This window comes from Gavia stellata, chromosome 29 (assembly GCF_030936135.1).
Source record: "Gavia stellata isolate bGavSte3 chromosome 29, bGavSte3.hap2, whole genome shotgun sequence".
Taxonomy (NCBI): domain Eukaryota; kingdom Metazoa; phylum Chordata; class Aves; order Gaviiformes; family Gaviidae; genus Gavia; species Gavia stellata.
In genome coordinates, this window is record NC_082622.1 from 3,877,854 (window position 1) to 3,891,320 (window position 13,467).

The following is a 13,467-nucleotide window of genomic DNA, read 5'->3' on the forward strand; positions in this document are numbered from 1 at the left end:
CAATAATAATAATCACATCACAGCTCTTGTTCACATGGCTGATGCCGGCCGACCCGCGAGGAGCGTGCAGCCCCCACGCGTGCCCGAGTCCCCGCGGTTGTGCTGTAAACCAGACTCTCACGTGCCGCTTGTGGCTCTGGCGTCGTCCCGGAGCTCTTTGGTGGTCAGGGGCCCTACACTGGCGGGGAGGGAAGGAGAGGAGACAACGGGGTTTTTTCTTTCTTTTTTTTTTCTTTTTTTTTTTTTTCTTCAGTTCAGTCTTCCTGCACTGGCAGAGAGATGGCTTGGACGACTCCTTGGTCTTTTCTCTTCTCTGAAGCATTTTGCAGAAGAAGGGTGAGCTTTTCGTAACTTTTCAATGCTTTGTGTGTGGAAGAGGGTATGAGTGAGATGACTGAGAAGTGTTCTGCAAGAAACAAACATCTGATTCCACATGTTCTTTTTTTTTTTCCTATGTACAATCCACATACTTAAAACATACGAAAGGAACCACATCAAGCGACAAATTCAAGCCTTGTGGACGTTCATCTTGAAATGTAATGTAGGTCCTGGTCCATCTTCGCTTGATGTTTGCCCATGCTTGCACGCAGAGGATCCTGGTTTGCTTGTGGTTTGGGAGACTTTGGTTTACCTTTTCCCTAGGCATCATTTTGCTCTATTCACTACCAAAAGGAGGAACGTAACGGTGGCTGATTAAGTTAAAGCTATCGGTGCCCAGCTGAGTTCCTCCTAGTAGGGTCTCCAGACCGACTCATCCATCCTCCCAGTAGTCGTCATGGTCGTCGGTGAGTTACTGTGGCTCCCATCCGCATCCACCCCGTCGTTCTGATTGCCCAGGTTGGGATTCATTAAGTTGTTCCCCGCTGAGGCACTTGTACAAGAAGAGAGCATCCGGGTGGGGGAGCGCTCGCCGCCCGCCACCATGGAGAACTGGTAGGAGCCCGAAGACGTGCCGTAGTACAAATGGTAGGGAGAGGGGTTGGCCTGAAAGGGTCCACTTTGGTTTTGCGTGGAGCCGGGGTAGGGGGGCGGCAGGTAAGTGTGGTGGAAACGCGTCGTGGTGGGCATGCTGGTCATGCTGATGCCCCCGATGCCCGTGGCGGAGGGCGTCGCGGTGTAAGGGAAGGCAGTGGACATGGCGCCGGGGTAATGCATCCGCGGGTCGGAGAACCTGGTCTCGGTGAGAGTCGGCAGCGTCGGGAAGGAGCGATCGAACTGCCGGGGGTCAGAGAAGGGGCTCAGATCTGACGTGCCTGTTGGGGTGGAGGAAGAAAGCGCATGGTTAGAGAACTATCCTTGAGGCTTGTAGAATTTGTCCTATAGCCTGGGTCACCCCCTGCCCAAGGAACTGAAGTCAGAGGGAAAACCATCTCTTGGATCCGCCAGGGAAGAGAGCTGGGGAACTTAAATACAAAAATCCTAAACCCATTTGTTTAAGCTGTTCCCATTTCCTGTCCTAAAATTTGTTGTTTCCTATCCAAGAAGGGACACGACTGAGCTGACTTCTCTAGGGGTCTATTCATCTCTGGCAGATTAAAACAACACACCCCATAAACACAGAAAAAAAATGTTTAGCCATTACATCAGCTGTGTAGTAAATAAATGGATGCAGGCCCCAGACGGCCAGTCCCTGAGATAGTCGGTGGTGTATATACACACACCCGGAGACAGAGAGGAAAAGCTGGAGTCCAGACCAGCCTGCTAAGCCTTCTTGTGGGTGGCCTGTTCGTGCTGATACCATCAGGGGATGGAGCTGATAAACACACAGCTGAAAACTCCCAAGCTAGGAGCCACAACATCCCTCTGCTTGATTTCTCTGTGTATTTTTCTCCTTCCAAGAGGATGAAGAGAGTGAGAAATTCAGGCTTTCTTCTGCTGGGGAAAGGGAGACTTGGGTCAGCGTGATGGGAACATTACCCATGGTGGGGACATCACCCATGGTGGGGACATCACCCATGGTGGGGACATCCCTCGGATGCTGGAGCCCCCCCCATGCCTTTTCTTGGAGGAGTCTAAACCCAAAGGGGGTCGCGGCCAGCTTGTAAGTGGAAAGGGACCTCTGCCCCGTGCTGCCGGGTCCTGTTCTTCTGCGGGAAGCCCAGGTTAGAGAGGGGAATCCAGACTAGCAGAACCTTTGAGGACCTCAAGGCTTTTCTGTGGCTACCTCAGCTGTCCTGAGGCTGGTGCCATTCCCTTACAGAACCCAGCACACCTCTGGCCTCGGCGCACCTGAGACAGAGAGAAGTAAGTTTTGCTCTCCAAGGAGAGATGCGAAACTCTTGTCCTCAAGACCTCAGTGGCCCACGCCGAGCTCTGGCACTGGCTGTGCCGGAGGACGTGGCTAGAAACGCTGTGATTGTGCCTTTCTCAGCCTTCTAACACCCCTCATGAGATGACAATCTCTAGAAAGAGCAGTTCTAGCCCAAAGCACTGGACTGGTGCACCGAGCTCAAAGCCTTGGCCAGCTGGCGGTGGCTTTGCATCCTTTCTCTTTACTCCCAAGACCTCTATTTGTCCCTTGTTAAAAGCAGGGGAACCGCGCCTGCTTTGGCAGTGGGATGTCATCTGGCCTCAGTGACTTTTTTTGTCACATCGCCTGGATTTTGAATCGACTCAGAGCAAGAAAATGTGTGAGATGAGTACGATAAACATGCTTGTTGGTTTTAGATATGCATATGTATATAGACACACACATTCATGTGATTGTATATTTGCTATGCATGCATAAGGATGTGTGTTTTATATATATTTATTATGATGAAACATTTTTAACTTCTCAGGGCTGGTGTTCCAGGCCCTGCAGCGTTTCCCCAGGAAAAAATACTCAAGCTAAACCCTTCCAGCTAACTAGTGGCCAGGGCATGCTCTGGAGCAGCAGATAGGGACGGGATTTGATCTTAACCCTCATTCTCATCCCAGGTGAGTCCTTCAGCCATCGGCACTGGAAGGAGAAGAGGAGGGGAGGTTCCTCCCTCCCCTCCAGCCATTTTGCGGGCGATATCAGCAGTGCCTGCCTTCCCACGCAGGCTCCATGGAGGAGAAAGGCGGGGGAGCACCTGGTTTGTGAACGTGGCTGCGGCTTTGGTGCGAGATAAGAAAGGAGCAGCTCAAAGCTGTCACGAACCACGCCGCTTGGCACACACCCGGGGCTGGATGCAGCCAAGCCAAGCGTGGAAGCGGCTGCCCGGCCGCAGGGCCATCCCTCCTGCATGCTATGCGGAGGGGTAGCGTGCTTGGGCTGGCTGGAAAAGCACAACGCTGCGAAAAATGCTCACAACTGACCAAACCAACCTGATGTCACATCTCAGCCTGCCAGCAGGACGCTCTGCCCCATCCCAAAGCCACGCTACTGCAAAAGCAGCACCAAAACTGCTGTCAGGTGCTGTGAGTGGAGGTTCGGAGACCAGCTCTGCAAGAAGCAGCTTGACCAGAGCCCATAGCTTTGGCAATCCGGCAGCATCACAGGTAGGACCAAGGAACAAAAATCCTGGCTGAAGTTGGAATGGAGAGAAAAAGTGCTATTTTCTGAATGCCTCCTCCTTACACACACGCAGCCCTGCCACAGTGGTCCAAGTGGCTGGACTGTTTTTTGCCATACACTGAGAGAAAGCAGTCTTGAAATCCCCGCCAGCCCCCAGAAAACCCAGGCTGCTGCTCGCTGCCTTCCCGAGAGCAGATGACAAGCTCCAGCGATCAGACCGCGCTCCTTCGTTAGCTTTCACATGCCCATAAATAATATTCCGTAAAATGCAAATCGAAATAAAACGTAAGTGCTCAGGGCACATTTCCCTTTTCCTCTGTAACATACTCAAAGCGTTTTTTTTTTTTTAAAGGCTACATTTTATTGGCCTGAACTTGCAACGTTTGGCAATGGGTCCTTGCTACTAATTTAGACGCAAGCGTGTCAGAGTGTTAATTACAGGCTCTGTGTGCGACGAGCAAAGCACAGCGATACCGTCGGGTCTAGAGACGCCCTGGCTATTGCCTGCAGAACACCGGCGAGCAGCGGGCGAGCTCTCCAGGCTTTGAAACCCCCGGTCTCTGACAGACAGCACTCTGCAGGGCTGGGCCTCTGTACTCTTTAGCGTGCATGGGTGCGAGTCCCTTAGAAAGCAAATCCCTCGGCTCTGCCTGCCCCGGCCAGGGAAACCCACGGCCCCACGGAGCGAGTGGGGCATCCAACCCCGTGACCAACTCGCTTTCATCTTCGCTGGGCCTTGGGCTTAAAGTCTGGCCCAGAATAAAGCTCCAGCTTTTCCTGACCAGTCTGAGGCTAAAAAAAAACGCCCAACACAACCCCAAAAAACAAAACACACTTGTGTATTTTGTCTCTGCGTTATCTGAAGGAGGGGGGGGGGGTGTTCGGCCTTCCCAGGCTGTGGCAACCAGGCACCAAGCTGCTCTGCCGTATAATGTCCGTCTCTGTCTTCCCGTGGCCCCCGGGGAGGCAAAGCCCGTCCGTCCCCTCTCACCGCCGCGACACCCAGGCGGGATGTCCGCCCCGGCCGCGCAGGGCTGAGGCAGCCGTCGCCGGGCCGAGGCAGGGAGCTTCCTGGAGGAAAGCGGTTCCCCCCGGGGCCTCCTCGTTAACCACCGCCATGCTGCCCCCGGCCCGGCCCGCCGCGGGGCTCGGCGGCGACCCCGGCTCCCCGCGGGGCCCAGGGCGGGGGGGGGGGGCGGCCGCGCCGCGCCGCGCCTCCGCGCCCGCCGGCTGAGGGGAAGCCCCGGCCGGCGCCCGTCCCGCCGCCAGCAGGGGGCAACGGCCGCCGGGCCCGCGGCGGGAGGCGGCCGCTAGAGGGGGCCGCGGCCGCGCCGGCCTCGCTGCCGCCCGCGCTCGGCGGGGGGAGCCGCCAGGCGGGGACTGGCACACGGCGCGGCGGGAGCGGGCCCGGGCCGCCAGCGCGGCGGGGAGCCCTGCGCCGTCCAGCGGCCTCACGGCGGGTCCCTCCTCCACCTCAGGGCTGCCCCTCCATCTCTGCTCCTCCACCTCAGGGCTGCCCCTCCATCTCTGCTCCACCTCAGCGCTGCCCCTCCATCTCATCTCCTCCACCTCAGCGCTGCCCCTCCATCTCTGCTCCACCTCAGCGCTGCCCCTCCATCTCTGCTCCACCTCAGCGCTGCCCCTCCATCTCTGCTCCACCTCAGCGCTGCCCCTCCATCTCATCTCCTCCACCTCAGCGCTGCCCCTCCATCTCATCTCCTCCACCTCAGCGCTGCCCCTCCATCTCTGCTCCACCTCAGCGCTGCCCCTCCATCTCATCTCCTCCACCTCAGCGCTGCCCCTCCATCTCTGCTCCACCTCAGGGCTGCCCCTCCATCTCTGCTCCTCCACCTCAGCGCTGCCCCTCCATCTCATCTCCTCCACCTCAGCGCTGCCCCTCCATCTCATCTCCTCCACCTCAGCGCTGCCCCTCCATCTCTGCTCCTCCACCTCAGCGCTGCCCCTCCATCTCTGCTCCTCCACCTCAGGGCTGCCCCTCCATCTCTGCTCCTCCACCTCAGGGCTGCCCCTCCATCTCTGCTCCTCCACCTCAGGGCTGCCCCTCCATCTCAGCCTTCGCCTCACAACTGCCCCTCCGTCTCTGCTCCTTCACCTCAGGGCTGTCCCTCCACCTCACAGATCCGTGTGGGTCACAGCCACACAGCCCCACGCCTGCCGCCCCGTCCAGGGGCATCGGCCCTCCTGCCCTCCGTCCGAGGAGATCCCTGCTGAAACAGCCCCAGCAAGGTCCAAATAAAACATCGCCATTAATACCCTCCATAACCACCTAACTCAGCAGCAAAGAAACCCTCCGTCACGCTCAGCCAGCCGTCAAACGGCAACCTGGAGCAAGCAACGTGCTAAGCAAATGCCAGGGAAATAGGAGCGGGTGAAGTCGTACCCTCGGGCCCCGCGATCGCTTCGAAACCGCGGCCGACAAGGTGCTTTAAAAATCACATCTCGCTGTCCCCTTGCCGAGCCCAGCGCACCTCACACACATCTGCGTGGTAGCGCTGCCTCGGAGGATTTACTACGGTTTGCCTCACTTACTCGCCGTCCAGCCCCCATTTGCTTTTTTGGACCCTGGCAATCTGAGCTTGAGTATTTCAGTTGTCCAGTTGCCAATCAAAATATTTGAAGGAAATGTTTATTTTCTTCTCGAAATCACACCAGCTGCTGCACTAACTGAATAAGCCCATTTAGCTGTAAGAATTTAACCATTGTAAGAGTGAATTGAGTCCCCCAACTACTCCAAAATCTGACCCAATCTATCAGCGGAAATGTCAATGTTTTGGATGGGAGTTTGGGGAAGTGTGGAATGTGTATTAAATAAAAGCCATGTAAAGGTCAAAGCCCTGATTAGTAATGCCACTGTCTCCTCGTTAGGGCTGTGCTGCCCAGGGGACCGCGGGGGCCTGGACACACCCCGTTATTTAATTGTGCAGCTGCAATTTGCACCTTTTGAGGACCCCCAAGTCCCCCCGCACGTGGAGCCGGATAGAAAAAGGCTTTCAAAGCTGCTCAGCCCCTTTCCAGATAAAACAACCGTGCTCAAGTGACACAGCAGCTTTCTTTTCGCCTCGGAGACAATATGGGTCTTTTCTTGGGTGGATGACAAGGAGATAAATGCAAAGAGCTGCCGCTGATGGGAGCTAAACCTCGTCTGGTTCGCGGCAGAGCCGGGCAGGGTGGCGAGGGCTGGTCGTGAGCACGGAGGTGGGGAGGCTGGTTCGTGAGGCTGCCGACTGCAGAGGTTTCTCTGGGTGTGTTCAGCCGCCTCCCTTAAGACCATGCTGGGTTTGGGAGCTGCCTTGGATGGACTGAAACTGGTCCCTGCACCCTTGCTGGGTCAGGACTGGTGGATCTGCTCAGAGCTCCCTGGAAGCCTCTGTGGAGCGAAGGCAATGGACCCTGCAAGAGGTTTTAGGGACTAACAGCGCTGACGTGCATCCAGTCCAGTGAAGCGGTGGGGGCTTCCACTGCCTCCCAACCCAGGAAAATGTCTGTTCTGCCTGGGGAGAGGAAAGGGCGGCAAAAGCAACATCAGGACCTCTTCGGTGCTGCAGCACGCAAAGAGCTTTGAGGGACAACTAAATGGCAAGCTCACGCAGGGCATGTGCGCAGAGCACAGCACTGGGGCTCAGTGTACAGCAGTGGGAGATTATCAGATCATCTGGGGCCGTGCAGCGACATGTGGAACCTGAGCAATTCCACAGCACCCAAGATACCACTCTCTGGTCCCCATTTGAGAGATGTGGGGAACATGCAGTGGCTGATTGAATAAGTCAGCAATAAACCTAAGCATGTGTGTACATGACACAACACACACAAATACTCATAGTGTGTGGTACACACAGAGAATAGAGGAAATTTAAAGGGAACTTGATAGTGTGGCACTCTCCAAGTGTACAGAATGTATAAATATCTTCAGCCTGGCAATATATCACCATTTTAGTAATATGCATATACGTGCCTTGCAAAATTGTCATGAAAAATATAGCCTGGGGGAAAAAAAAACCTCCTTTCCTGTCTTATGCCATGATGATTGACGACAATGTAAACACTAATGATACTTTATGCTTATGTATATAATAAGCATGCATGTGTGAGACAGAGCGGGGACAGAAATTCTCTCTCTGTATGTACCTTTGGCTATTTTTTCTCTACTGGTTTCTGTGATGCTTGGACCTCTAAGTTGTCTTTCAGCATTTTTCTGACCTCTCCTCCTCTCTGCTTCCTTCCCCTGATCATAACGGCTCCATCTGGGAGCACAGAGAGGCAGGTGGCCAAAGATGGAGAGAATCTGCTCTGTAAGGGAAGGTGCATGAGATGCATTTGATGACTGAAGACCCAGCTCATCTCTAGAGAAGGCGCCGCTCTCCTCCCCACCCACGCATGCAGGCATGCTCTCACGCCTCTGTCACAAATGTGAACAAGTTCATTCGTTTCCAAGTCAGAGTCAACTAAAAAAGAAAACGGCCCCTTCCTCTCACCCCACAAAAAATAGAGCAAAATTTATTTTGGGGGAGGAGGGGAGGTGTTGAAAAAAAATGAGGGTGTGAACAGCATCCGTTTGTTACACACCCATGGAGCAATTGTTCTGTATCTGATACACCCAGCTCACAAACTGGGTGCAAGTACTTCCTCTGCAGAGTTTGAAGAAAAAAAAACCCAAACCAAAACACAACAACACACACGTCGCTTATCACAGCATCGCCAGGCACCACCTCAAGATTGCCGAGCACGTTTGCTGCTCGGTTTTCTAATTCTCTTCACATACCACGTCCTGCTGTGCAGACACACGCTCAGCCCCCCCAACCTACCCCGGTGAGCGTCACAAACCTTAACTCCGCTCTCCTGGGTCCTCTCCCAACACTTTCACTCAGATCCCAAATATGCTGGGCAACAGCCTCCCGCTCTATGTGGGCGGGCAGGGCAGTGAGGCAGGGAAATTCCCAGGTATTCCCGGCTCCGTAAATCACGCATGGCATCTCAACCTCCTCTGCAAACTCTTCAAGGTCCATTGGGATGCTCCCAGCCATTCGTCGGACCCATCCCACCCTTCTGGGGAGGACCCTGCTTCTAACATCCAGTCTGGATTTATTCAGGGCCAGTTCAGCCCCATCTCCTGTGCCAGCACTGTCCTTCATAGCTTACATTAACTCCTCTCCCTTCCTGATGTTTACCCCCTGGATGTATTTATACAGAGCAATCAGCTCCGCTCCCAGCCTGCCTTTTGCTAGACTAAACAAGCCAGGCTCTCCCAGCTTCCTCTCCCGCCACAGCTTCTCTCTTCCTCTTGCCATTCCCAGAGCCCTCCTCTGCCCGCATCCCCCTGCCCGGCACACACCCCATCAGGCTCAATCCCCGCCGCTCCATCCCGCAAAGCTAATGAATAAGCTAACGGTGCTAATTGGAGCGGGTGGGTGGGCTGAACGGGAAGCGCTCCCTTGATTGTAGGCACTCCCTCTGGCCTGCCTGCACTTTGCTATTTACCTGTATTCAAAGGGTATTAAAAAAAATTAACAAGCCCTGACTACATAAAAGGAAGTTGCTGAATTTACAACCCAGCCTGCAGCTAGACCACCTTGCCTGCCGAGCAGGTTTGGACCAGGCCAAGTCTGCCATGGGAAACCCACTGCGGAGCGGCAGGCTGATCGGGGAGGCTGATGGGGGTGATAGGAGATAGGGCTCCAGCCCCGCTCTGCCGCTCCCGGGCTGCACCGCAGCCATGCAGCCCAGCAATGCGGGCAGTGCCCTCCTGCAGCGGGACCCCGGGCTGGAGGCTCCCCACCGGCAGTCTGAACCTGGCAGTGAGGATCCAGCATAACGAAAATCCCACGTCAAAGGCAGGATGGCATCCCTGGAGCCTGAGGCAAATTCAGCTGGGCTCGTTGCAAGCTCATCTGCTATTTCGCTCGTCTGCTATTTCGTAGGAACTGCAGCACTTCGGCACCCTGAGCTGTGGCTGGGAGATGGAGGCGGCTGCACGTCAGTGGCAAAAGCAGCGGTCGCGGGTGCTTGGACTCTCTCTGGGGGAATGCTCCCGTCCAGCACTGGCTTGTGGTTCAGCTTTGACCGTTACATGCCAAATTCATTTAAGGGACATCCACTGTGCAGCGGGCAAATGTAATTGAGAGGAGCAGAAAAGCAGTTTAAAGATAGTCACAGAAGCCTGCGGAGCCTGAAAGCAGGCAGGAAACCCATCTTAAGCGTGTTCCTTCCTTTGAGGCTGACGCTGAATCCCACAATATGTTTTCTTCCCACTAATGCTTGCCTAGCTTCCTTTGGAAACAATTTAGTCTCTGCCCATGGTAGAATGTTTTTATCCATTAAGAAACGGATATTTTAAAGAAACCATAAGTCGATCTGGACAGGGATTAGGAAGCAGCAATTCAGTGTATTTGCTGGGCCCATAATTCAGGACTTAACCTCAGAGCAGCCACGTTGCATTTCGGAAACAATAGGGCACTCGCTGCCTATGCCAAGAGGCTTCTTAAAAGTAATGTAATACTTTAAAAATGTGTATTTAAAAAGAAAAAGAGAGAGAGATTTTACTTTAAATGCATATGGGGAAGCATTCTGCTGATGACTGGCGTATGTTAAAAATGTTGCACTGGCTTTAAGTAATGGATTGGAAATCAAGCTGGTTAAAGCTGAGCAGTTTCCAGATCAGGAGATCTGAAAGCTCTTCACCAGCAAAGACAATGTCTCCCAAACCGTTCAGCAGACACTAAGGCTGGGAGAGGCAGAAGGGAGTTTGCAAAAGGATCCAGCGTTTACTGTTCTCCCTGTGAAGTCAAGGGAATTTGGTTTTGCTGGAGCAGTATGAAGAGTGTGCAAGGGGATGTTAAGTGCATTAATCAAAACAGCTTGCTCTGTTACTGAGTAGATCAAATTTAAAATCACTTTGCAATTGTCCTCGTGTACGCAAGGCCCCTACATGTTGCCGGACAATGCACACAATTGCTTTTGAGTGGTTGAAGATGTTTCCACCACAAAGCTAGAACACAGGAGCCGGCTGCGTGGGCGGTCCTCCTCTGTTGCAACGGGAATAAAATGGTTCAGCATGAACCACTGCTGAAACATGGGCAAGGGCAAAGCGTCGCGCGGAGAATTGGGGGCTGCTAGGACCATCCCGGCTCTCCCCGGGAGGACGTGTGTCTGTCACCATCCCACTTCCCCAGAGCAAGGGGGCCCCGAGAAGCAGCTGAAGGCGGGCAGAAGCAAGTTCCTTTAACATCTTGCTTCACTTTTGAGAGCTACTTGATTTTTTTAAAGCTAGAAGACAAAACTCAAAATGAAGCAAGCACGCAAGGCTCTGGCTTCGCGTGCCCCGTAATAAGGAACCATTTCAAGCCATCCTAATGACAGTTTGGTGTCTCGCTGTGGAGATGGGAGAGCCGGGATTTCAAAACCTCAGATTTTCCAGACCTCACTGGAGAAGTATTGGGCCAAATCCTCAACGGAGGCAAATGGCTCTGCTCTGCTGAAGCCAGGGAAGCAGCACCGGCTGATGCGGGATGAGGGTCTGCCTGTCCTACCTGCCCCACTACCGGGCCAGATTCTCATCACAGCTACGCGGGCGTGAACCCAGAATTACCCTATTTTCCCTCCAAAGCAGTGGAAATGGGAATGAAATCTGGTGTGTGGAGGGCTGCAAAAGTCTGTCCCATTTGCAGACAGGCATGGGAAGGGATCGATTCTCTGCCCATCTGCATGGGGTAAGGCAAGACTGAAGCCACTGAAATTCACTGACACTGGGCAGTGGTAAACCAGCGGAGAGCAGGATCTCACCCACTCGGCCACGGTGCTGAGCATGCTCTCCTCCCATGTTTCCTGGCATGCCCTTCAGAAACGATCGGTTTTCTCTTACCGGGAGGTTTTTGGTTTGAGACCATTTAACCTCAGGATGATCGTTTTACATGGGGGCTATTTATAACCTCCAAGGGCTGCTTTACTGAAAGTCTTCTGCAAATGGCTGAGGGCCAGATTCTTCTCCCATTTACACCAGCATCCTTGCTGTGATCTCCACCGCGGCCACAGCCTTCACTCACGGGGAGGAAAGATTGGACTGGGCCCAAGCAAACACATCTCCAAAGGTCCCCAATTCCTCCCAAAGATAAACGCTGTCTCCTACGTGCCTGCCTGCTTCAAAGCCCAAACTCCACGTGCTGTGTTCAGGGATTTGAGGTGCCTGAATCCCCCCTCGGTGGCTGAAGCTGTTTCTGAGCATCTCAGCTCCCCAGCCTGGTTTTGCCAGAAGCGGATTAGGAAGCGTTTGCACAAACTGCTCGGTCAGCAGAACCGGGAGGCCAACCACCTCCGGCACACGAGCGGAGGGCTGCCGGGCATAGGTGCTCGCAGAGGGAAAACCTGCCTCTCCGCCTCTCGCTGGCCCCCTTTTAATCCCTGCACAGGGATGCAAAGATGCTAAAAACATTAAGGTCGGGAAGCACCCAGGTAAAGGATAGCGGGGGGCCGGATGAACTCCAGCCTGCCCCGTTCGTCCCTCCTAACCACTATCTCGTTATGCTTTTTGCTAATCAGCTTCTCGTGTGTGTTACCTAAGAACGTGCCAAGTCGTGAGAATTACAGGCCTGTTAACTCCTGTGTTATTCTTGGCATGGGCCAGGCTCCACTTGCTTGGGTAAAAATTATGATCTTTGTGAATAAGCCATGTGTGTGTGAGAGAAAGAGGGGTTTTTTTATTATTATTATTATGATTGGTTATAGTGAGCGTTGTGTCAAAAGGACAGGGCTGAGATTAAAATTACTGAGCTGATTCCGCTCCCAGTTACGCTGGTAAGAACCCACAGTAATTTTAAGACAGTTCCTCCAGCTTGGGAACAAGGGAGCCAAGAGCAGAGCGTGCATGAACTGCCTTTTGCAGCATTCCTGGTACTTTGGATTCACTCCGCAGGAATGATTTTAGATGGCTAATTTTGTGTGTCTCCACTCCTGCTGTCACTTGACATTTGGGAATTTGGCACAGACAGTAGCTTGTGGCCAGATTCATTTTTTTCTTGTTGAATTTGTGTCATCACCTGATTCTTTGCTCCAAACGACGCTCTTTGGGTCTCTGGCACTACAGGGGACTGGTCTAATTTAAAATACGCATCTTTTTTCCTTCCCCCAAGAATCTCTTTCTTTATTAAGCAGCCAATGAGATGAGCCTATAAAACTTTTTCTCTTTTTCCCTCTTGCTTTTTTTAACAAAATCAAACGATAATCCTTCACAAAATGCCTGGGTTCCTCTCATAAACCGTGCTAATATCAATGAAAATTCCAAGCATAAAGATTTGCATTTCAATGAGAAATAAATTAAATTTTCACTGTAATTTTGGGTTGGGAGGAGCCGGGCAGCTTTTACAGTTCGGATAACGTTTTCAAACATGTTTTTGCGCCTGAGACACCCTCTCTGCCAATGACACTGAGGTTTTCAAACATCTACGTCACTTCTGAAAAAGCAACACAAAGGCTTTTGGAACCTTTCAGTGTGAAACCTTCCAATCAACAAAACTCAAAATGCAAACAGCTTAAATAGTATCCCTTAAATCGCCGTTAGTATTTCTGCTGATTTTCAAAGGAAAACACCACCGAGATGACAAACGCATGGAAAAGGAGCATGTCTCGCGTGTGGACAGGACAACGGTCTCGCTTAATACATCGTGGTGGCTTCTGGCTGTGCTGAGAGGTGCAGCAAGCTGGGAGCAGCAAGGCAGCTGGATAAGCTGGATATTTTCAAATGCAATGCTTAGTTTGGGGCTGAAATTCAGGTGCCTGGGAATTAGCAGACTAACGTCTCTTGGGTAACTCTGGTGGCAATTCCTACCTCTTTCCTGGCAACAAGCTAGGATGCAGATTCACGGGGAATGCCTGAGGGCTCAGCTATGCTGATGGCAAATATGGGAAGAGCAAAGCCTCTGTGTGTGTGTGTGTGCGCACGCGTGCGCCTATGCAGGTGTGCATACGTGTGGGGAATT

The 13,467-nt window shown here is 53.1% G+C and overlaps 1 protein-coding gene across 1 annotated transcript in view; it reads right to left on the reverse strand.

Moving 5' to 3' along the window:
* Nucleotides 1-729: 729 nt before the first annotated feature.
* Nucleotides 730-13,467, reverse strand: part of RUNX3 (RUNX family transcription factor 3) — a 38,113-nt gene continuing 25,375 nt past the window's right edge. The window contains exon 5 of the mRNA XM_059830875.1: nucleotides 730-1,253. Within this exon, the coding sequence (XP_059686858.1) occupies nucleotides 730-1,253 (524 nt within the window). The remainder of the gene's footprint in view (nucleotides 1,254-13,467) is intronic.